Source organism: Leguminivora glycinivorella, chromosome 1 (assembly GCF_023078275.1).
Source record: "Leguminivora glycinivorella isolate SPB_JAAS2020 chromosome 1, LegGlyc_1.1, whole genome shotgun sequence".
NCBI lineage: Eukaryota > Metazoa > Arthropoda > Insecta > Lepidoptera > Tortricidae > Leguminivora > Leguminivora glycinivorella.
The window spans coordinates 32,993,970-33,018,469 of NC_062971.1; the positions used below are offsets into that span (position 1 = coordinate 32,993,970).

At 35.2% G+C, this 24,500-nt stretch overlaps 1 protein-coding gene and 1 long non-coding RNA gene across 3 annotated transcripts; one reads left to right on the forward strand and one right to left on the reverse strand.

Moving 5' to 3' along the window:
- Window positions 1-24,279, reverse strand: LOC125226179 (tetraspanin-13). 2 transcript variants are annotated; one of them, XM_048130104.1, is made up of 7 exons: window positions 23,951-24,279; window positions 23,006-23,176; window positions 22,014-22,112; window positions 20,664-20,789; window positions 6,686-6,814; window positions 3,832-3,947; window positions 80-215 (listed from the first exon to the last, which is right to left on the reverse strand). In XM_048130104.1, exons 1-6 carry the CDS (start codon window positions 24,008-24,010, stop codon window positions 3,873-3,875), a joined length of 660 nt encoding a protein of 219 aa, XP_047986061.1. In that variant the 5' UTR covers window positions 24,011-24,279; the 3' UTR covers window positions 80-215; window positions 3,832-3,872. The 2 variants fall into 2 exon arrangements, with proteins under 2 accessions (XP_047986053.1, XP_047986061.1); XM_048130096.1 differs by lacking the exon at window positions 3,832-3,947 and having other exon boundaries at window positions 1-215.
- On the forward strand, window positions 13,147-14,783 carry LOC125226195. Its single transcript, XR_007177055.1, has 4 exons — window positions 13,147-13,221; window positions 13,329-13,474; window positions 13,704-13,974; window positions 14,685-14,783. It is a non-coding gene; the product is annotated as an uncharacterized LOC125226195 (long non-coding RNA).
- Window positions 24,280-24,500: the final 221 nt, after the last annotated feature.

The window sequence follows — 24,500 nt, forward strand, 5'->3', positions numbered from 1 at the left end:
GGCGAACTGTTGAGGTTACATACAATTCAACAACACGCAGTCTAACAAGCCTCGCATTTTAGTTCTCGCACCGTGTAATCAGTCCTTCAGTGAAAGGGCTAAACTATCGGTTTTTCTCAGTATAAGTAGTTCTTCCTCGGGAAAATAGCGTGAGGTTCCTTGTAGTTCGGGTCAGGCTGGTTGCGGTAGCGGCGGGCGAGCCACACGGCGAAGAGCTGCAACACACACACTTTACAACATTTGTACAAAGATTGGTGACCAACGTGTTCACTCCGAAGTTTGGCTAGACTTATACCCCTATCGTTACTTAGGAAATGTGTGATAATATGAATAAAACAAAGAAAACCTTACTTTGTTTTGCTTAATTTTAATTAAGGTCTATTATTTATCTGTACAATGTGTTACTCTTACACTGGCAGTTACATAACGTTCTATAACATCGTGTGACATGGAAACATAATATTACATCAATACTTCCATATTGTTCCTGTTACACGACTACATGTAACTGTCATTGTATGGTGTTCCCATAAAGCTTATTAAAGAACGTATTACATGCAAGAAGTCAGTTCACCAATATTTATTGAATAAATCCATGCAAGTGAAAATGTACAAACTTCGGGGTAAACTCCGGTCACGTACTTTATAAAACTTCCCGCAATGCAAAAAAAATATATCTTGAGTAAAAAAAGTGCAACCATACCATCGTAAAATTTTGAACTAAAACAAGTTATTTTTCTAACATAATATAATATTCCAGTCATCATCACGTTTGTCGCATTGCGTTAAGCAGTAAATTACTATTATCGAATAAACTTTGTTCCAATCACATTTTATAACTTTATGGATAGGATTACGGTTCGTTACAACTAAATTTTATAATACCATGTTCTTAGAATACGGATTAGTAGTAAAATGTCTAAAATTACAAATGATATTGGCCTATTACATTCAATATCCGGAATGTATTAGTTTCATAATAAACAAAATTCAAAATGACACTTTCTCAGAATACCTAAAATTTTATTTACAGTGTGGTCAGTGTGCATTATATTGCTTGCACTGTGTTTTATTATGAACTTTAAAGAGTATTCATTTATAAACTGAAATAGATACCATACACTAAAGAAAAAGCGATCAAGCCCACTGGTGGCGAAGCCGGGAATCGAACCCGGGTCTCCAGCTAACGCGGCTTAATAATTTATATATAGTAGTGTTAATTACTACTTAAAAAAACAAATCAAAAAATATTTAATAAAATAATTTGATTTGTTCCCTACATCGAGTATTCATTTAGTTAATTAATGATAATTATTTATGAAAAACTGTAAAAATACAATCAGTCATTTTAGGCATTAATTTGACTTTTAGACATTTTGGGAATACGGTAATTTGAGAAGTAGGTTTAAGTCATTTCAAGCTTTAAACATTATGAGACTAATCTGTTTTGGCATTGCGACGTTTTAGGAATATGGTATTATAAAATTTGGTTGTAACGAACCGTAATCATGGATAGTTGCATGCTAATATAGTGATAGTGCAGTGCTCAGTGCTCCAATAAAGCATTTATATCAAAAGGCATGCAAAGTAAACACTTAGATATATGAAAGTTAGTTTTATACTTATCGGATGAGTAGGCACCTATGCATTAACATTTTAAAGAAACCGTTGAAATCTTGCTTATATTTTTCAACATGCTTGTTGTTTGCTTGCAGAGATCAGCTTGTATTATAATATTACATGTTAAACAACTCAAAAGGCAATTCGAAAATGGAGCGCTTATTGTAATGACCTACTCGTACTAAGTAGTAAAGGGGCCCCTTCTCTATTACTATGCCAGACGGCAAGGCACTGTCAGATACTGTCACTTTTTACTTATCTGACAGTGGGCGCACAAATAGTAAGGCCACAGATATCTCCCACATTTTACATCATCTTTACATGCCCATTCTTAGAACTATGCGATCTGCAGAATTGCAGATTTATAATGTTGTATGACTAGCTGCAATAATATTTAATGAATCTACGGTTGTCCTCACGTTATTATATCGCTACTGCTGCGACACGTTTCGGGCCAATTTTGGAGGCCCCTCTTCAGGCATATAGGAGTTCACGCCACGGCTAAACACCGAGCACTGGCCGTCGCGTGGACTCCTATATGCCTGAAGAGGGGCCTCCAAAATTGGCCCGAAACATGTCGCAGCAGTAGCGATATAATAACGTGAGTACAACCGTAGATTCATTAAATATTTGAATATGTCTCACGAAAGTACAACGTCTATAGATGCAATAATGCTTTAATTCCAAGCGTAAACATGAACATAAACCCAAAAACGACATGCGACGGCGCCAATAAAATGATAGCGTATAATTATGTCATTTCAATTTGCACGTAATGAAAAACATGCTTACTCTATTGTTACTAGTTTTTATAAAGGATTGATAAATGTCAAAACATGCTCAGAATTGGCTTACGAGCGCAAATAACACAATATTCGTATTTCATTAAGGAACTTATGTATCGGTATAAATATTAAGTAATCTTAAATAAACTAGGTCAAACTGCACTGAAGTCAGCATGGCATGAGTGTATATATAGGGCAACTCTATACAGCAGCAGATTTTTGTGAATCCAGCAAGGGCAAAGTCAAGGCAGAGGAAATGACTTTCCTTTCTCGGTAGCGGAAAGAAAGATCTATCGCAAAATCCTGACTATCCTGAGACCTATCATGAGAGATAACGGCACGTGGAGGATAAGGAGGAATGCCAAAATCGAGGAGCTGTTCGGCGAACCGAATGTCATCGTCGTAACTGCATGAACTGCATCCCACAGACTTCGCTGGTTTAGTTAGTTATATTATCAAGAAAGTATAGAAATTCAGAGCATTAAACAAGTTTACATGCTCATGCTTTAGCAGTCAGCAATAGAAAAAAGTACTCTTTAGACCGATCCTGGATTAAATAGGCATTTTCATACTCCTGCTGCAAACAACTAGTGTTATGAGTTCGTGACTTAGATCTTTGCCGATCCGGTAACCCTTAAATGCATATTGTTTCCAACATTTTTGTTCTGAAATATCTGATGTACAGTCGAGCTCATAAACATGTGTAAATTTATTCACCTTATTGCAACGGGTAAAGGTGAAGAAATGAACACATAATAATTATTTATAAACTTGACTGTAAAATAAAATATACATCGCATTTGAGACTGTGTTGATACATCAGTCTATAATTGACATTCGTTTGACAAGCAACTTATGCACTAAGGTAGCAAATACTACAGTATAGGTACATTATTAAAGGGTTGCGAGCTAAAACCGGGAAAATTATCGTAAGACTTTTTTAAACAAAGTTGATTTGCTTCTATGGAGCTATATCTAGCTCATTACACAGTATTAATTTGCAAAAGGTACTAGTCTAGTTATCCTAATGATATGTTGCATGTCTTAGTCTTGCGGTATTCCTAAATTAAACAACAGCTATCAGTGGCGAAGCGTCCAAACTCAAATTTACAATCAGTTTATTTTATTCATTAAAAATGGGAAATCAAATAAACCCCTTTGCTCGCCAAAACATAAACGCGCTGCCACTGCTATATTTGGTAAAGCAGAGACGCTTGGCATGAAGGCATCCGTATATTGGTTAGTCTGTTCCTGCGTCTATCGCACACACGTAGTTACATTACTATGCCCCATCGGCTCTCAACTCGAGCGAGACAACACTATAAATAAGCGCGTGCGATAGAGACAGAAACAGGGGTCTTCTAGTGTAGGTGCTACAGGTGCGGACATAAAGCATGCATAAGCAACACACAAATGCGTGAACCACCTCGAGTTAGCAAACGCCGTGAGTCCGTATCGGCGGATCATTCAGAGAAATGCACTGGGGTTAGCGCGCGGGTCCTTCTGATTACGGTATCTTACTGTCAACCACACACCCAGAAACTGGAAAGTAACATTTGTTAGTCACAAATGCATGCCCGTGGATAGTGTGTTAGCGAAATCCTTCCATTTTACAGGGATCTCCAAACTGCTGTTATAGTTATTAAAATCCAAACCAAGATTATGACCGTTTTTCGACAAAAGCCTGTTAGAAATAAAGCTCAAGATTTTATACAGTCTGGCAAAAAAGAGTAGAAATTCAATTAAAAAGTGGCAACATTCTAGCATCGTTTTTCGTCCCTTTTTTACTTAGGTATATTGATTTGAAAGGGTCGTCAATACAGTGTTACCATTTTATAGTTTCTACTCTTTTTTGCCAGACTATATGAACTTCCTTATGTTACGCAACCTGCTGGCCGGATATTTGAGGAAATAATTTTACTGACAAGGAGCACTCTTTTCCGACAGACTTTGAAAGTCATAAAAGTAAACACCGAACTGCTTTTAGCGCGCCTATCTTAGGGCCACTTGCACCAACGAAAATGGAGGCTTAACCCGAGGGTTAACCCACCATTTTATATGGAATTTGACAGATGACAGCCCACTAACCCTGAGTTAAGTGGTTGGTGCAAGTGGGCCTTATAGTAGAGTCAGATAGAACGTTGAATGCATTTAGTTTAGTGTATCGTAAAAAGAGTCGTCAAAGCATAACACCAGAGTAGGTAATTAGCACAATAACACTACTTAATTTGGAGATCCCTGTTCAAACAATCAAGAACGCCACCAAAAAGAAGAATAAATATCGCGTCTTGAAGATAAAGGTTATCAAACGGACTAAGCATCCGGTAAACGCATTTTGATAACCGGTAATAAGAGAGCATGGGTTATCAGGAACGTCTTTTAATTGGTGTACCTTATTGGTTTGTATTTACATGTTTTTCGCTAGCAAGCGTAAGTTGAAAGTTGAAATATGTAAAAATATGCTGAAATGTAAACCCATGTGTTAAAAAGAAAACCGAAAAAAAAACATCCCCCATGTTTCTACGTACAGTTGCTATAAGAGCAAACATGAGTGCTTAGAAATATGTAAACAAGAATCAATAGTAAAGGCCACGCCAAATATTTCGGAACACAATGTTATGGTAACAAAGTGTGTTACGACTTACGATATATTTGGAGCTTTGGCTGTCATGTCACAATATATTCGATATTGACTATACACGTTCATTCATTTTTAAGCAACTTAATACAGTACCTACTTAATTTGGCAATTATTAAAACCAGTTGATAATAATTTACAAGAATTATAAGTATAGAAATAAGATGAAGATTCCTACATTTTTAATAATGAAAATATTTGTGTTTACCGTCATTATAACTAAACAAGCTTGTAATTCAATAAGTCATAACATAAACAAAGGAAATGAAACACCTATGCCTACTACAATATCGAATTCATAAATAATTATTCTGATTATTTCGTACGGTTAAAACAAACGGTATTAGGGGTCCTAATGTATATTTACATCTTATAATGTACCTATATATCTTTCGCAATGATAAAACTATCCATACATGGTTATAGAAGACTATGAGAAGTATAAAAACAACAGGTATGTATCGTCTACATAAAAGTATTTAGTTTTAAAGAACCAGAAAGAATTAAAAAGTATTACACATGCTTTAGCAACTAGTAAAATATTACAAAGACTAGTGCAGAGAGGTAAAATTCATTTAAAAATGTAAGTAGTATACTAAAATAATTTATAGATTATTTATTTTTGGTACATGTCTGCAAATAAGAACAAAGCGAAAACTCTCGAAAATGATCCACGCTGTTAGACGAAAGATGACGTCAAGGCTCTTTAGGCAAACTGCCTCGAAAAATGATACAAGCGCCTAGAAATGCTTTTCGCACTTATGACTATTCATATAATAATAATAATAAAATACTTTATTGCACACTACAGAAGAAAAAGAAACATAATTCAGAACAGATACAACGTGGTAGGTAACAACAGGCGGTCTTATCGCTAAAACAGCGGTCTCTTACAGACAACCTTCAGATAGTCGAGTGGCGATCGGAATAAAATTTACGGGTGGAACAAAAAAGAATAACAGAAGGCTAGTACCTAAATGTACAATATAATAAAATACATATACTACAAATATAAAAACTATGATAGACATATAGATAAGTTCAGTTATTTCAAGCAACAGCGTAGATAAGTTATCTTCCCACCTACGCACAATCATGATTTATTTCAAATATTTCACCCGACTGCAATAATATCACGCTAAAGTTTGCAGATATTTAAATACTGGGCCGAAACGAAAATCTCTTTTCTTTCCGTATCTTGAAAACAAGATTCTATTTAATCTTATCGTTAACAAACAGAGTATCATAAATTGTCTCGATAACAAAATCACAAATAAAGCAAGATCAAGTCAAAAACGCATTATGCTATTTTTGTAATTATTTTGGTCTAGTTATTTAGGTACATTTGAATAAATTGAATAGAGAATTAGTATTCACTGTAAAATATGGTCATTAAAACTAAAAATAAGGGAAAGCGTGCCTTACCGGACCCAGGAAATAGTATTAACATTTACTCTTGATGAATGAATTTAATAGGAAATTAGTATTCCCTGTTAAAACTGGTTAAACAAAACTAAAAACCAGGGAAAGCATAAGTACGACAGACCATGAAAAAATGTATGAGAGAACCAAAGTAGGGCCCAGTGTAAAATAGCGAATCTACCCGGGAAACAACATTTAGTGATCGTTTAGTGTACAGTACCTCAGTGAAGCTGAAGAAGAGACCGATGCCCCCACACAGCTTGAAGGCGTAGTCGATGCGCTCGCTGAGCTTCTCCTCGCACGGCGGGCAGGCGCAGGGCTCCTTCAGCGAGTTCATGCAGCACAGCTTCTGCAATGCCAACAGATGCCTTGTAACTATAGGTTACAGATAATAAAAATAAATATATCGGTCACGTTACACGTAGGGAAAACGGACGAAGAATGGGCGGTACCAGACCCAGACTGCGCCCCTCAATGCGATGGACAACACCAAGAGGGCTCTCACCGGGTCACCCTTAAATCTCTGCGCGCGGAACGCTGCAAATAGAGCAGTATGACGGGAAACCATTAAAAAGGCAGCACAACGACCCCAATGACCACGACTACTCTGACAAGAGTATACGACTAAGAAGAAGAAAAATAAATATTACATGGACAGGGACACCTTACACAAATCAATCTAGCCCTAAACTAGCAAAGCTTGTAGCAGTAAGATTCGACCATGCTTGATAATGATCACTAAGTTGACAGAGACTTGGCATAAAACATAATTTTTAAGTCTTAGCCGTATCCCAAAACGTTGGCCGGTCACAATCAAAAATTGCCAATACTTTTACAGTGCGATTAAAACATAGCTGGGCACCGTTAATCAAATAGTTAACTTCGATAATCGCTAATCCGTTACTAAAATAGTTAACTTCGTTAATCGTTAAAGCGATACATTTCGACAAATTTAACGTAAGTTAAAGTTAATCGTTAATCCGTTAACACGTGAAAAAAAATGAAATTTTTAAATATTTAGTTGCATCAGTATCCACTATAACGTATTATATTTCTGTAAAAGGCCGAAGTACAGCTAGCCTATTGAACTCTAGGCTGCACGTGGAAGGCAGTGATCGCCTGAGCTACTGCCAAGAGCTGTGTCAGGAGAGATGCTGGCGGTGACGGGACTGTTGTGGCACTTTGGTCGGTAGAGGCTAGGGAAGCGAATGTTGTCGTAAATAGGGCTCGAATTTGCTGCCCTATCACTACAACAGTCGCCATGGTAAAGCTTAGGATTTACCGAATCAAAGTTATTAAAAGCAAATCCACGTGAAGAATACTTTTTTAGGTAATATTTCGGACATTTAGCAATCGACATCGGTAAAACCTAGGATTTACCGGCAAATCATAGGATTTTTAGCCGTACTTCGGGCTTTTATAGTAGCGTTCAGAACGTGTTTTTCACAACGCAGATGGCGCCTGTGCCCTACTAGATTAACGATTAACGGACTCGGAGAAATTTAACGGAAGTTAACGAATCCGTTAACATTTTTTCAAGTTAACTTAAAAGTTAATCCGTTAATCGAAATGTTAACTTCGTTAATTAACGGATTAACGAGTTAATGCCCACCTATGGATTAAAATTAGTTAACGATTCGGCTTTTACCCTTCGGTTTTGGCTCTTATCGGGATCGCATAAGTGCGAGCAAGATAGATATAAAACCCGAATTACCTGTTGTTAATCGTACTATACCTTTGACCGAAATAATCTGCCCAACACCGAGTTCATTAGAAGTAAATCTTAACACAAGTAAATAAGGTTGAACAGCTCAGTTAAGTGTTAGTTAGTAGGTACCTACTAATGTGAAATAATGCAATTATTTTAATGCGATTGTCTGGCTGCGTAAGCAATCAGAATTAGACATAGAGTGACGTACGTAGAAGGTACATAGAACGGTTATCAGGTTGTAACACCCCGCTACCCCTTAATTAATTACACCCTAAATTACCTAACTTAAGTCCAAATTGTTAGCCCTAATTAAAACAATACACTATTAAAAATTGGCCATTAAAACAAATACTGTGATCGTCTAATAAGTGGTAGGACCCCGTAGTTGTGCGTAGCAATCCAGATTCTTTTTACCTTTAGGAACTTGCTATTAGGGGTAAATTTAAGTTGATAAAACTAAGGCAGTAATATATTCACTTGAGGTATAATAAGCTGAGAGAACGTCATTTGTGAAAGAATTTAGTGCGTTGAGATAAAAGTGTGTGAGAATGGTAAAATTGTGTAAGGAATATAAATACAGGAAATATATTAAAAATAAATACAAGACATTATTTAAAATGGGGTTAATTGTTTCCGACCCACGAGTCCCTTATACGTAGGAATAATAGGTGTATAATATAATATAGCCTATTATAAGGACCTCGCTCGAGCATATGTACAAACTAGGTTGCTGGTTCAATTTATGCTTTATCAAACATTGAACAAATGGGATCCTTAGAACAAAAGTAAACTGATGTAAAGTGTCTTTGCTCTACTTAAAAATGTACTACCATAATAGTAGATATCAAATATTTAATCAAGGATCCTTTAATCCCGGTATAATTTTATATGTTTTGGGATGTTTCTGCAACCAAGTCCTCTAACGTCAGGATAGAAACTGCTCTGCCTACCCCTGATCTATCAAGGAAACAGAATATCTATTTTGATACCCTTTATTGGGCCTATTCATTGACCTTCTTTTGATACTAAGACAAATACTTCATTGATCTAGCCTTTCGAACGACAAAACCCCAGACTCACACGCCATCCCATATATATATTTTGGTTCGGCCATAGCCATCGAAGATTGTCCAAGATCACAAAATATAAATTCTATATGCGTGCAATTTCCCACGTTCCGAGTATAGTGGTCCATTGCTTGACATCGTGTTTCACTAGTCAATGCTAGAATTGTTTGGTCTCCCAGACAACGTTATCGTTAACCATATTATGAAAATGGAATGATGATTCCAAAGTCTGCCAATCTCGAGGCCAGTGTCAATGATTCAACTTTTGTGAACAATCTTATTTTTATATCAATGATTCTCCTTGATAGCGACAGGATCCTAACATCCATAGATGTCCTATGCCTCCCTAGTATTTAGTATTAGTATTAATTCCCACAAGTTATCCTTTAACTCTAATAAAGTTTACATGTTATGAACAATAAATAAAGTTATTAATCCTACTTCATTGATATAGCAAAATTATCTTACTTAAGGATGAGACAATAGTATGAAAATCCTTCTAATCACCCAAAGAGATTCTAGCTAATAGAATGTGTATGTACATAAAGTAAATATGTGTAATATTTTATGTATCTATTTTGTTACATATAGTAGTCATATTAGAGATACTCAGATCCGAATTTTAATTAATAATATTCCAAATTAACCGTTAGTGTTAATTGTATGTAATAAATAAATTGAAATTTGAACGACTTTAAATAATTACCACATAAATATAACTTTCATGAATATCTTGTTCATATGAAATGAATAAGTACCACTATTTAAAATTATCACCTTCAGAAAATAGCACTAATCTAAAATTACAAATATAAACACATTCAAAATAAACAATTTGGACACTTACTTGTAGTCTTCAAGTCTACTTTACCAAGATACCTTCTCGCCAGTCTCCAACCTCTCAATCTTGTATCTCAAATCCGCTTCCTACTTAAACTCCTGATGTGTTCCTTCAACGATTCCTAGTCGAATGCCTACCTAACCCTCAGATGTGAACACCTCAACGTTCCCTCGCCGAATGCCCTCTCTGACGCTGCGCTCTGAGTTTTATTGTCCCGATTTTAACGCATGCGCTGTGTTGTTTTATGGCTAACAATGTCTGATTTCGCCAGATGTGCCTAAAACGCCTATTGTGCCGGACTTGCCTATTGTGCCTAAAACGCCTATTGTGCCGATTTCGCCTATTGTGCCTAAAACGCCTATTGTGCCGGTTTTAATTCCGAGAATTTCTATTTTTAATTTGTTGGAATTCCATTTCGTATGTAAGTTGTTTTCGTTTTATTTATTTGCAATTTTTAAGTTTTTATCTCTGTATGCATTTGTTTCTAAGCATAATTATTATAGTTATATCTTATGATTTGAACCGAGGACTGTGTGGTCCGTTACATCTGCCCCTTTTATTTTCGTTTGATTCAAAATAACATTTTGTGTTAAACGAAAATAACCAATAAAATAATTCAGTTATTGAAATTTTCAATTTCCCATTTTCATAGTTGTGGTGAATAAAAATGACCAATACTCAAAAGAACCTCACTGATCCAGCACGAATTATGAACTTAATAGTTACCCAGACACATGAGTCAAATTGCCATCAGCCAGAATTTTCATTCCAGTAAAAGCATTTGGTTGTGAATCAAATGTACCCTAATGGTAAAATCCTTGCATCCTCATATGGGTAGTTAGTCACATTGTCCGACAGGTAACCCGCTATCTCCATTGTCCAGATATTATGAACTTACAAAGATCTCTTCACTAGAAAGAAAAAGCCTTTCTATTCTCAGGTAGCCACTGACAACTGTTCTCCCCATAGTTCAAGGAACCAGTCCACAACTCAATACTAATCAATAATTTTCCTCCTTTCTCGGCATAATGTCCTATGTATAATTATAAGAGTAATCAGACAATCAATGTTTTAATCAAATCAACAATTTTATAAATATGATTCCATGTTAAATCACATTTTTTTTATATATGCCAGACAAAATTATCTGATTTATCCCATAAAGACACAGGGTGTGTGTTTAGTTCGTTTGTTAGCGGCATGTAGAGTATGTTGTTACCAAAAGAATGTACCTGTAAAAGGTATAAATTATTTATCCTAACACCTAACTCTTTTGGTATCAAGTTTGTGTAACCCTTTCCCCATTTCGAAATTCCAATAACTGCCGTCACTATTCTCAAACTTGCAAATATGAGGAAACCCTTCATATCTTCAAACGACTCTTCATCCATTCATCTAGCTAAACCTCTCTTCTTTCTATTATGCGAATCTCATTTATACTACTCGTTCAGATTTCATCCTTCCTCATACGCTCAATTTTACCGTTTCTGACATACCTGCAAGTCCACTTAGATAATGACAGTAAAAATAATATATAATATCATAATTAAAAAGCTCTCCCTTTTTCTTGTTGCTATTTCAATTATTCAAATTGATCAGAAATTAAAAATAATAAACATAGGTACTTATATCGTAAGTACAGGGACTATGTTATTTTTTACTTTATGAATCACCTTATGCAATCACGTCTTACATTTAACTTTCGCATTAACCGTACGCAAAATTGTACGCAAAACTCCAAATTATTGTATGTGACACCAATTACCGTTAAGTATTAATTACTTACATTTTTTTTTTTTTTTTTTTTTTTTTTTTTTTTTTTTTTTTTACCTATAGTTCAAGACGCAAAGTTAAATTATGGAAGATGATACTGCTAAGAATTCTCCCTTTGTAAGTAGGAAAAATAATACAAACTGTACCTAACTTGTTACGCCTGACTGCTCTGATAACATCTTCTAACTCTATGACATAACTATCTTCTAGTATTACCGTTACAAACATACACATATACCTACAATATACTGAACTATCATTAGCTTAATAAACCTATAGAACAATACTTTGGAAAATGTGTACTTAACTTAACGAGCATGTGACACTGTTTGAGTTGCAGGCGTCCATAGGTCACGGTAACCGCTTTACATCAGGCGGGCCTTATGCTTGTTTGCCACCGACGTAGTACATAAAAAAGATGGAAAGACACATAAGTGAAAGTTTCCAAACATGACGAAATATGATTCTTGGTTACACATAATATACCTACTATTTTTCTAAATAAATGATTGCAACGATTGCTGCATTGTTACACAACGATGGTAGTATGGCTACCGTACCGTACATCGAAATCTACAGATCCAACTGAAATCTTACTTTGTTTTGTAAACGATTGAACAAGAATTACGTTTCGAACAGTATGTGAGCGAAGCCGTGGGCAAAAGCTAGTAAATCCTATACTACTACGCATTATCTATTTATCTTATATTATAATTAATATGGTTCTACGATCCGTTATTTAGCTAAACATAGGAAGTTTGAAATTTGATGTTCTTCAACTGACCTTTTAATTTGTCATAGTATACTAGCAGTCTAAACAAAGTTTTACTGTAATAATATTTTTCTCCTCAATGAAACTCCACAGAATATATTTATATGAATCATGGATGTTTCCCTTGTATACAAGCATGTTTTTATCCATTCAAATAGGCATATCGTCGCTTAGCACCCATAGCACAAAATTTGATAGGTTTGGGGCTAAGTTGAACTGTGTAAAATGTCCCCAATATTTATTTATTTATTTCATATTTATATAAAAAAAAGCATTAAGATTGAATGTAAACGTCAAATCACTGTCTCTATTTTATTATTCTACAATTCGTTCCACATAGTCTGCAGAGCCCCATTCATACTGGATAAATTTTAGTCGCATCCGGTCCGTCAAATGTCTTATGATCTATAGAGCCCTTTTGATTTTCCTATGGCAACATTTGCTATGCTGATGTCATTGCCACGTCATTACTGTCAGTCAGACAGAAATAAAAGAAAAATGGATGCCGTTCAGACGTACACGCATTATTTGGAACTGAAAATTACGTAATTTATCGACCTGCTGACTTGTATTTGTTATAAATCATAAAAAAGTGAGTAATACATTAACTAAGTAATGATATATGTTGTTAGTAATGTAGTAAATACAACACAAAATGTGTATAACGAATGTAATAAATAAATGCTTGTTTGGTTTTAGATTATGGAAAACATCATGAACAATAATGAAACAAACCGAACCTTTAGCTACAATAATAAAATGACCCCATGACGCCAGTGGAACTACGTGGTTTTCTTCCATGATGATTTGATGATACCACAATGGATTTGAGCCAAGTTTTCACCGTAAGTAATAACCTATTTAACTATTCAAAATTTAACTTGTCCATCACAAAGCAGTTCATAGTTTAGTTTAAACCTTGACTTGCTAAAATGGTAAAATGTTTTCCAATAGAGAGATTGTCTAATTCCTATAGTGCACTACAATAACATTCTAATTCTGGTCTTAGAGATGGAGAATTTTAGTAAGCCTACAACTTCCTATTTCTTATGTCCGCCTATTTACATGTTTCAGGTATTGGGTGCTAGATGCCCCTTGGAGTTAAGCCCCAGTGCCACTATACTACCTTACCAGTTATGTGTGGGTGTTGTAGTCCTAAGACACCCCAGAGATGCATAGGGCCTTCACAAGCTCACGCCACGCCTTCCTATCTTCAGTAACCCTCGTGACCTCGCTCCACCAGCTCAAACCTGCCAGTCGCAGCTCATTTTTCGACGGACCGCTTCCATGAGTAGACAAGGCACCGACGATCACGGCTTGCATCACCTGTACTGCTTCGTAATATGTAAGTTACACTTTTAATGTCTAATGATTCTGTAATCTGTTAACTAATCTCACCTAGTGTTAATAAAATTATTTGTATGCCTTGAATTATAAGGTACGGGTTCGAACCGCGACCCATTGTCCTTGAGAACTGTCATCTGATATTTGCCAGTTGCTTTTGAGTGAAGGAAATCATCGTGAGGAAACCAGACTAATTTCAATAAGACCTATTGAAAACTAGTGCCTACGCCAAATCCTGGAATTAGCTGTCAAGCAGACTCCATGCTTCCATGAGCCGTGGCAAACACCGGAATGATGCAAGGAGGTTGAATGAATTTTAAAGTTTGACCAAGCAATGTTGGTTTTAAGCAAAAATTGTATAAATGAAGAATGTAAGCATTATCGAATGTCAATAATAAGAATCATGCTTAGTTTGTAATCAAGTAGGCCTGTACAAAAATGCCCCTTCAATTTTTATTTATTTATTTAACTTTTATGTTGTTGTTAAGTCAATTATTTCTCTTTTATTCTATTTGGCTAAACTTTATTTCGATAATAGTTTAGTATGATAGAATTTGAAATTTATCCCGTAATTAAAATAGACCCTAATTAATAAAATGATCAAATACCTATTTAGTTATAAAATCTCTACCAATCTTATTCTTATAACTTATGCTTATAACTAGGACTTATTTCCTACTTAATTAATAAATATTTTCTTAAATTTTCCAGAGCATGCTGAACAATACTGCCATTATACTAGGATCAACGTCCTGCCCCTTCCCCGGCTGTGTACAAATTGGAACTCCATTTGCATGCCCCTTTGACTGACACATTCACTTGCAACAGAATGACTCCCAGGCTGACCTGGCTCAGCTCCTGTATGTCTGATCTACATAGACAATGGTAAAATATTTTATTTATTTATTTATTATTCTTTGGTTTACTCTAGGGTAAATAATATTATTTGCTCTTATTCCTGATTCTAGAGGTAATAATAGCAAGTCTACTACAGACTGACTCCATTTGTTCATCCAAACTATTATACTGTGCACTATATTTGGCACAAACACTACTACTAAGTCTAAAATCTTAAGTCTAGCTTATTTATCTACATTCATAAGTACTTAATCTATGCTAACCTGCTCCATCCACTGATAACTGGTTTAAAGAATCAAAACACAGACTGACGGATAATCTGACAAAGTCATAAATATAGGAAACCTATGATCAACTCACTTGCTCTATTTTATAGTATACTAGAATTACTCTAATCACAATCTATTGATAAATATTTTAAAAAGCTTGCTCTTGGCAATTATGCTTCCCTATTGTAACCTCAGGTTATATTGTAGACTACTCCATAGTTGATATATTTACTAGCTACATGCTACCTAAAGAGCTGAAATTTTATAAAACCAATAAGTGGGATGACAATACAATATTACAATATCATTGAAAGCCAACTTCATGAAGATGTCTTGACAAACAATGCAATTCATTATATGACTTGTTGACCTGTATGTATAAAAAAGGAATGCACATCCAATAGTGGAATTGCATTCTAAATGTTTTAACTGAAATGTATTTACCCTTCATTTTTGTTCCAGGTTTCAATGAAAGAGTTAAAATTCTTCTCCATGTACAATCACTTCTAACGCCTACACTGACTACACCAAATATGATCATCACTCAACGTGTCTCACATCAAGATACTTTTTAAAAGTCATCAAGAAAGAACATAATATCTTTTCCCATGGTTTCCTGAATAATCCTAACTAAAAGTTACTTCTCTATTCTATTTTTCCTGCATGGAGTGGCGTTTTTCCATCTAATGGAAACGAAATGAACATATATGCTCTGGGTTTTTTTGTTTTTGTGCACCTTTTCAATATTACTAATAAAGCATTTTGTGGGTGTTTCATTTACCACCTTCCTTCATAATTTTGCTAGTGTGTGATTCACCATATCCCTAATTATTAAATGCAATAGCTACTGCAATCTGTTCACTGATGGGAATCATTTCATGTTAACACAGCTTTGAATACTATCTTAAATAATGAATCAGACTGACTGTCAATAAAAATATTCCTAGCTATAAGCTTGCCTGAGGTTAATGAATGGTGTGCCTAACTCCTTACTTGAGTATTTAAGAACTATGCTTAAATTCTAGATTGTATGTTCTTGACATTCTTGTCAATAAGCTACTTGAATGTTTGTCTCTTTCAAGTAATTATAATTTGTTCACACTTCAGTGGAAGACAACTAATCCTTAGTTGTTAGTAAGTATGAAACGTGCTAATTGCTACTCGTTTCCCTATGATTATGAATACCATTACTTATTCTATTGTTAATTTTATTTAAAAATAAATCAAATCAATGAGTCGCCCTGTTGACAACATAAGATTATTGTCAGTATAATCACAGTTAAAATAAATATTTCACAGCTTAACGCTTGTCTAGATCAATCATCATTTTACTTCCTAGTTCTTCTCTAGCTGATAACAGCTTATCACTAATCAGTTGATAACACGGAAAAGGGGCGAGAAGATAGTGAGGTAAGAGTGAACATGATATTGTCTTGCTGTCAAAGTGACATCTATCATGATATGCGACACTGTTGACTCATGAAGAATAGATTTTGACAAAATGTACTTAATCAAGTCTGTGTATCGCATACTGTCATTATTTTAGCTTATTCTGTTTCTTAAAAGAACATGCCAATACTAGCAACTTGTACATGACATACATACATACTACATGCCAAATCTAGTTAGAAATCAATTCCTACAGAGGCCCACAGAGCAAAGTACCTGAAATACTGGCAACGTTTCCTTGCTTATTTCTACTTAATTTAGTGAGACTGGCAGATATATTATAACCAACAGAACGGAAAATCTTGATTCACTAAACAGTAAAAGTTTCCCTTAACATAAAACATGTACAACGTTTTAATATTAAATTATTTTGATGTATCTAAGTATTTATAATCTTCCATGATATCGTTTTAAAGAACCCTCGACACAAAATTACCACAAGACAGTCGATCTGTGCGTAATTGCTTTCAGTAACGACTAATTTGTTTTAGTACAAAACTTTCCCAGTAGATAAATATAACCGATACCATTGAGGTTTTATTTTTGCTATAATCTCTTCATTATCGCAACAGAATAAATATTAGCTAGAAAACGAATAACTTTTCTAAATTTGCCATTCCAATTGAATTGTTTCATTGACAGCTGGTTTGACATTTTTACAATAGCCTCAAATACTTTCTTCTATCCCCGGTGTCCCTAGTCGATGACAGTTTTCTGCACGTGTTATCTCTTATCAGTCTGTACGCACGTTGTTGATCGATAATTATGTTATTGTTTACATACAATACCATGTGCACACGCGATTCCAATTATCGTATAAAGCCGCGTCCTAAGTTCGTAACGGGTAACGTTTATAAGTTTAGTTTACGCTAGAAGCGCAAACTGTCATTAGTTCTTTGAATAGTGAATTAAAGTGAAATAAAAATCTAATTAGATAAGTGATAAGCCTACAATGGTTTTAAAATTACACAGCTATGTCTAAAGTGAGTGAAATGTGTTGTGCAAAGTGCAATGTTTCTGTTTCAATATCGGATTATAACTTTGTTTAAAAATCCAGGTTAGTGACCTTAAACTTACAAAACTTACTACAAGATGAAACGTATCTTAGAAACTATCAATAGCTTGATTGCCCCTTAGACTATTACGCAGTGGTTAATAAGAATAGACGAATGATACAAAATTAACATAAAGTTTCAGCATGAAGGATAGCAAGTTCCTAAAAAGGATATCTCATTCACAGCAACACTTTGTGACAAAATGTCACTTGAATATGCTAACAATTGGACATATTTAGGGTCTATTACATCCTGCGTCACGGACTAACACTACTTTATAACACCCCGCTACCCCTTAATTAATTACACCCTAAATTACCTAACTTAAGTCCAAATTGTTAGCCCTAATTAAAACAATACACTATTAAAAATTGGCCATTAAAACAAATACTGTGATCGTCTAATAAGTGGTAGGACCCCGTAGTTGTGCGTAGCAATCCAGATTCTTTTTACCTTTAGGAACTTGCTATTAGGGGTAAATTTAAGTTGATAAAACTAAGGCAGTAATATATTCACTTGAGGTATAATAAGCTGAGAGAACGTCATTTGTGAAAGAATTTAGTGCGTTGAGATAAAAGTGTGTGAGAATGGTAAAATTGTGTAAGGAATATAAATACAGGAAATATATTAAAAATAAATACAAGACATTATTTAAAATGGGGTTAATTGTTTCCGACCCACGAGTCCCTTATACGTAGGAATAATAGGTGTATAATATAATATAGCCTATTATAAGGACCTCGCTCGAGCATATGTACAAACTAGGTTGCTGGTTCAATTTATGCTTTATCAAACATTGAACAAATGGGATCCTTAGAACAAAAGTAAACTGATGTAAAGTGTCTTTGCTCTACTTAAAAATGTACTACCATAATAGTAGATATCAAATATTTAATCAAGGATCCTTTAATCCCGGTATAATTTTATATGTTTTGGGATGTTTCTGCAACCAAGTCCTCTAACGTCAGGATAGAAACTGCTCTGCCTACCCCTGATCTATCAAGGAAACAGAATATCTATTTTGATACCCTTTATTGGGCCTATTCATTGACCTTCTTTTGATACTAAGACAAATACTTCATTGATCTAGCCTTTCGAACGACAAAACCCCAGACTCACACGCCATCCCATATATATATTTTGGTTCGGCCATAGCCATCGAAGATTGTCCAAGATCACAAAATATAAATTCTATATGCGTGCAATTTCCCACGTTCCGAGTATAGTGGTCCATTGCTTGACATCGTGTTTCACTAGTCAATGCTAGAATTGTTTGGTCTCCCAGACAACGTTATCGTTAACCATATTATGAAAATGGAATGATGATTCCAAAGTCTGCCAATCTCGAGGCCAGTGTCAATGATTCAACTTTTGTGAACAATCTTATTTTTATATCAATGATTCTCCTTGATAGCGACAGGATCCTAACATCCATAGATGTCCTATGCCTCCCTAGTATTTAGTATTAGTATTAATTCCCACAAGTTATCCTTTAACTCTAATAAAGTTTACATGTTATGAACAATAAATAAAGTTATTAATCCTACTTCATTGATATAGCAAAATTATCTTACTTAAGGATGAGACAATAGTATGAAAATCCTTCTAATCACCCAAAGAGATTCTAGCTAATAGAATGTGTATGTACATAAAGTAAATATGTGTAATATTTTATGTATCTATTTTGTTACATATAGTAGTCATATTAGAGATACTCAGATCCGAATTTTAATTAATAATATTCCAAATTAACCGTTAGTGTTAATTGTATGTAATAAATAAATTGAAATTTGAACGACTTTAAATAATTACCACATAAATATAACTTTCATGAATATCTTGTTCATATGAAATGAATAAGTACCACTATTTAAAATTATCACCTTCAGAAAATAGCACTAATCTAAAATTTCAAATATAAACACATTCAAAATAAACAATTTGGACACTTACTTGTAGTCTTCAAGTCTACTTTACCAAGATACCTTCTCGCCAGTCTCCAACCTCTCAATCTTGTATCTCAAATCCGCTTCCTACTTAAACTCCTGATGTGTTCCTTCAACGATTCCTAGTCGAATGCCTACCTAACCCTCAGATGTGAACACCTCAACGTTCCCTCGCCGAATGCCCTCTCTGACGCTGCGCTCTGAGTTTTATTGTCCCGATTTTAACGCATGCGCTGTGTTGTTTTATGGCTAACAATGTCTGATTTCGCCAGATGTGCCTAAAACGCCTATTGTGCCGGACTTGCCTATTGTGCCTAAAACGCCTATTGTGCCGATTTCGCCTATTGTGCCTAAAACGCCTATTGTGCCGGTTTTAATTCCGAGAATTTCTATTTTTAATTTGTTGGAATTCCATTTCGTATGTAAGTTGTTTTCGTTTTATTTATTTGCAATTTTTAAGTTTTTATCTCTGTATGCATTTGTTTCTAAGCATAATTATTATAGTTATATCTTATGATTTGAACCGAGGACTGTGTGGTCCGTTACAAGGTCATTACAGATGTTTCTGAACCCTACATGGAAATGTAATTATTTTGTTTGAAAATGGTACAGACTCGAGATCATGTTTCCTACTTTTGCTGTGGGTACGGCGAACTGCTGAATACCGCCAAAAATATTTGTATATTTTTGAGACTTTGGCGAAAATAAATATTTGTGAACTCGACTGTATGTTGGACTGGAGTACTGTTTTACCCTTCGAGCAACACCGATTTCCGACAATTCAGAAGGGAAGAGCTCTAGCGATACCTTACCGTACAAATATGTCTGCCTTTTTGGCGACAGGAAACATGCACACCGTTTCATTTCTCATCCACTACATGCAAAATCGTACCTGTAATGTTGACTGTTGTTGACACACATACGCAGATAATTGACACAAATTCAGTGACAAATCTTACACATCTCAATCTGTTTTTATGTACGTACGAGTCACTACTACACACACGCCGAGTATGCTACTTAGGCATACTCGACATAGGGAGCGCGAATTTCGACTATCTTCCGTGTTGAAGGTTTTACCATTTGAGTTAAATGTTAATACTTTGAACTTACGTTGACAGCATCACACGAGGGGTAGGCAGATGTGGCATTAAGGGGAGGAACGTTGGTATCGAACCCGCAGCACTGGAACTTCTCCTGCACCTGGCTTTTCACCTCCGTGTTCACTTTATTCCATCCCTGAAATATCAAGTGAGGTTTTACACTGGTTTTGTAATACTCAAGTCTCAGCGATGTTCTGCTTATTTCAACATCTAAGGGACTTGTAGAGAAAGCAAACCATATACGTTCGACGCACCGCTACAAGCATAAGTAATACCTAAGTAATAATAAATAATAATTTGAAGTATCCCGTACTCAGCGGCCCAGGTAGCTGCGTGGTTTAGCCATGCCGCTACTGTAAAGAACACTGCTGGTTCGATTTCTGTCTGAGCACTGGAGACTATGGAAAATTATAACTAAGTCATCAGCCGGGTCCACACTAACCGAACAGCTTCTCGAGGCAATATCTCCGTGCTTATGCGCCCATGTTTGCCTCGCCCGAGCCATTTTACTCGGCAAGATGGCGTCCCTAACCCTCTGTCAGCTGTACAAAATAGTTTTGAACATATTTATTACCGTGGCACGAGACTCGTGGTTTCCGCAATTTCATTTGGATTAAAAAGAAAAGTAAATGTGTGGGCCCGGCTATCTGTTGAGAATTGCATACAATAAGCATACAATATGCTACTGAATGTTGTGATTTATAATGAATTAGAAATCATGTTAAATCGCAAGAGGCGACTATTGACACTCTCGAGTCACGCACCCCGATTTTGCACGAGTGCAATGTGTCTACACTACAGTCTATCGTATTATTATCTACTAATTAGTGTTACATTTAATCAAAATTCAAACAAAAACATTGCTACCTCTTGAATGATTTTGTAGGTGTAAATGAAGGAACATAAATTAAGAAAAAAAAATTACGGCGCGTCGAGCGAAACTTGCAAAAGATGCGGCGCTCGACTTTTCACCTTTAATTACTGTAAAATTAATCTTACTTAATCTTAGTTTAAATGACTTAAGCATACATACACATGGAGTAATTTAGTTTTATATTATAGAATAGGGATATAAGCAAATAAAAGAATAGGGGAAGATCGGGCAGTCAAATGGACCTACTTGGGGAGAACGACTGAACGCCGTCCGGCTGGTCACCCAAAATAACGTTGGACGCATAAAGTGGAGGTAGACCTCCGTGAGCTTGCGTCGGCGAAAGCTGGCGCGATACCGCTCAAAACCGAGCAAAGTGGCGTGCTCTTGTGTTGGGAGGCCGAAACTCATTTTGGGTTATCGTGCCAGCCAAGTAAGTATTGAACTGTAATTAATGGTTGTACAGTTTTATTAGAGTCAGGAACTTACCTGTGTAGCCAACATCTTCTGTTGGTCCGAGTTCACGGCGAGACAGGCACAGGCAACCGAGAATTGCACCAGGAACAACAGGAAAAGAATCACCATGTACTGATAAAGAGGTTAAGGAAGTTGACAGTTACTGAATATATATCATTGAATTCACATTAAATTTCCAAACTATATTCTTGTAAAACTACTTAAAAAACCGGCCAAGAGCGTGTCGGGCCACGCTCAGTGTAGGGTTCCGTAGTTTTCAGTATTTTTCTCAAAAACTACTGAACCTATCAAGTTCAAAACAATTTTCCTAGAAAGTATTTATAAAGTTCTACTTTTGTGATTTTTTTCATATTTTTTAAACATATGGTTCAAAAGTTAGAGGGGGGGGACGCACTTTTTTTTCCTTTAGGAGCGATTATTTCCGAAAATATTAATATTATCAAAAAACGATTTTAGGAAACCCTTATTCATTTTTAAATACCTATCCAACAACATATCACACGTTGGGGTTGGAATGAAAAAAAATATCAGCCCCCACTTTACATGTAGGGGGGGTACCCTAATAAAACATTTTTTTCCATTTTTTATTTTTGCACTTTGTCGGCGTGATTGATATACATATTGGTACCAAATTTCAGCTTTCTAGTGCTAACGGTTACTGAGATTATCAAAAATGTAAGCTTCAGAAAATCAATAAAGTTTTCAATATTGCTCTATAAAACTTTTATTTAAGTTTTCAAAATCATCTGCTTGTTTGCCACCTATATCATAAAAAAGAAAGACAATTTTTTTATAATAAAATGGAAAATATTTTAACCCATCATTATAATTTTTTTCCAAGTAGCTTATAGATGAATTGTTTTTTTTCTTTCATATTGTGGAATTCAAGTTATGTGTATAATACAAATATAAAAAAATATTTAGCATTTCTTTAACAGTTAATTTTAAACCTACCTAACAATCATCAAAGCAATTACCACTAATAATATATTATCAAAGGATACAAAGAACAGCATAACTTGGTGGTGCTTGACAGCTCCGGCCATGCCCAGCAAAGAGATCAGGATGAGCAGGATGCCGCATGCCAGGATGCCTCCGAGGATGGGCAGGTTGGTGTTCACCAGGGACGAGGTCTGCCCGTACACCGCTACGGAGATTAGGATTGAAGCTACCACCTAAAACACACATATACGCTTATGTGATCTCTGAGGATTTATGGAGTGTTCTTCTCTTTTAAGATGGAGCTCCTACTATTTTTGCATGACCATTTGCTGTTCCCATAAGAGTGCTACACAAAACTAAATGTTATAATCATGTTAGGTAGATTTTATCATATTTAATCTTTTATTTGTGTATCAACAGGATATGTTCTAACATCTTTTTATCACTTTTAAGGATTAACCTTCATTAAAGTGGTAGTGGCACTTCAATGCTCATTTAAATAAAACTATACAAATTTTATAAAATGTGTCCTGTATGTTACATATTATCTTAGCAGAAATATTCTTGAAACACAAATGTTCTTGCACATCTTCTAATTTAAAAAAAACATTAAAATATCTACATAAAACATCTTAGCAAAAATTAGGCTTCTCCAAAAAAATACTGTAGTGTTCCCGCCTCCTATACAATATCAAAATTAAAATTAATAAGGTGAATGCAACTGAGGATTGCTTATTTGACAAAATAATTCAGATCATCGAAAATCTTATTAGTTAATACAACTTTGATACTGGAAAATACAGTTTGGTAGATTCTGTAATATATTTAGTAACTAGTACAAGACTTGAAATTCCAAGTGTATATTTCGAACATTGCTTAAACCAGATTACACTTTACATAATAGAATTTGGAGGCCAGAGAAATGCACAAGCATGTGCACTGTGTGAAGGGTAAATTTGTGAAATCTTTTGTTCGAATGTAAGGTCAAAAACTGTTCGATATCTTACCACATAGAGAATGTTGAGCGCGATCAGCGCATTTTTAGAGCAGGTGAATCCTCCGCACATCTTGATAATATGTGATCCTTTCACGATGATATCAATTTATGTGGCACAGTCAGAAACAAGGAACAGCTATTATCTACACTCGATAATCCATGTCTCATGCATCACTCAAATTTAAGATTAATTTAGCACAAATAACATAAGCAGTTCCTAATCAGGGCAAAGATTAAATATTAAGAGCACTGACTTAAAAGATAATTATATTTACGCATAAACGACAATATATTTAATAACGCGTTATATTTTGCCAATAGTTTCACGTTTATCGTCCAACTCTGATTGTATTGAACTGTCAGTTTAGTCAAAAGTGTCAAAGCAAGGCACAGACAATTTGTTTTTTTTATTTTGACATATGTTGCCATACGCAAATATCAACAATCACAGTGAAGCCCTAACAGACTACTGTCCCGTACTGTGAGCAGACCATGTTGAGCGAGATAGATATATATTTTTCTCGTTTTCACTTATGGGATAACCTTAGCATGGTCTGGTA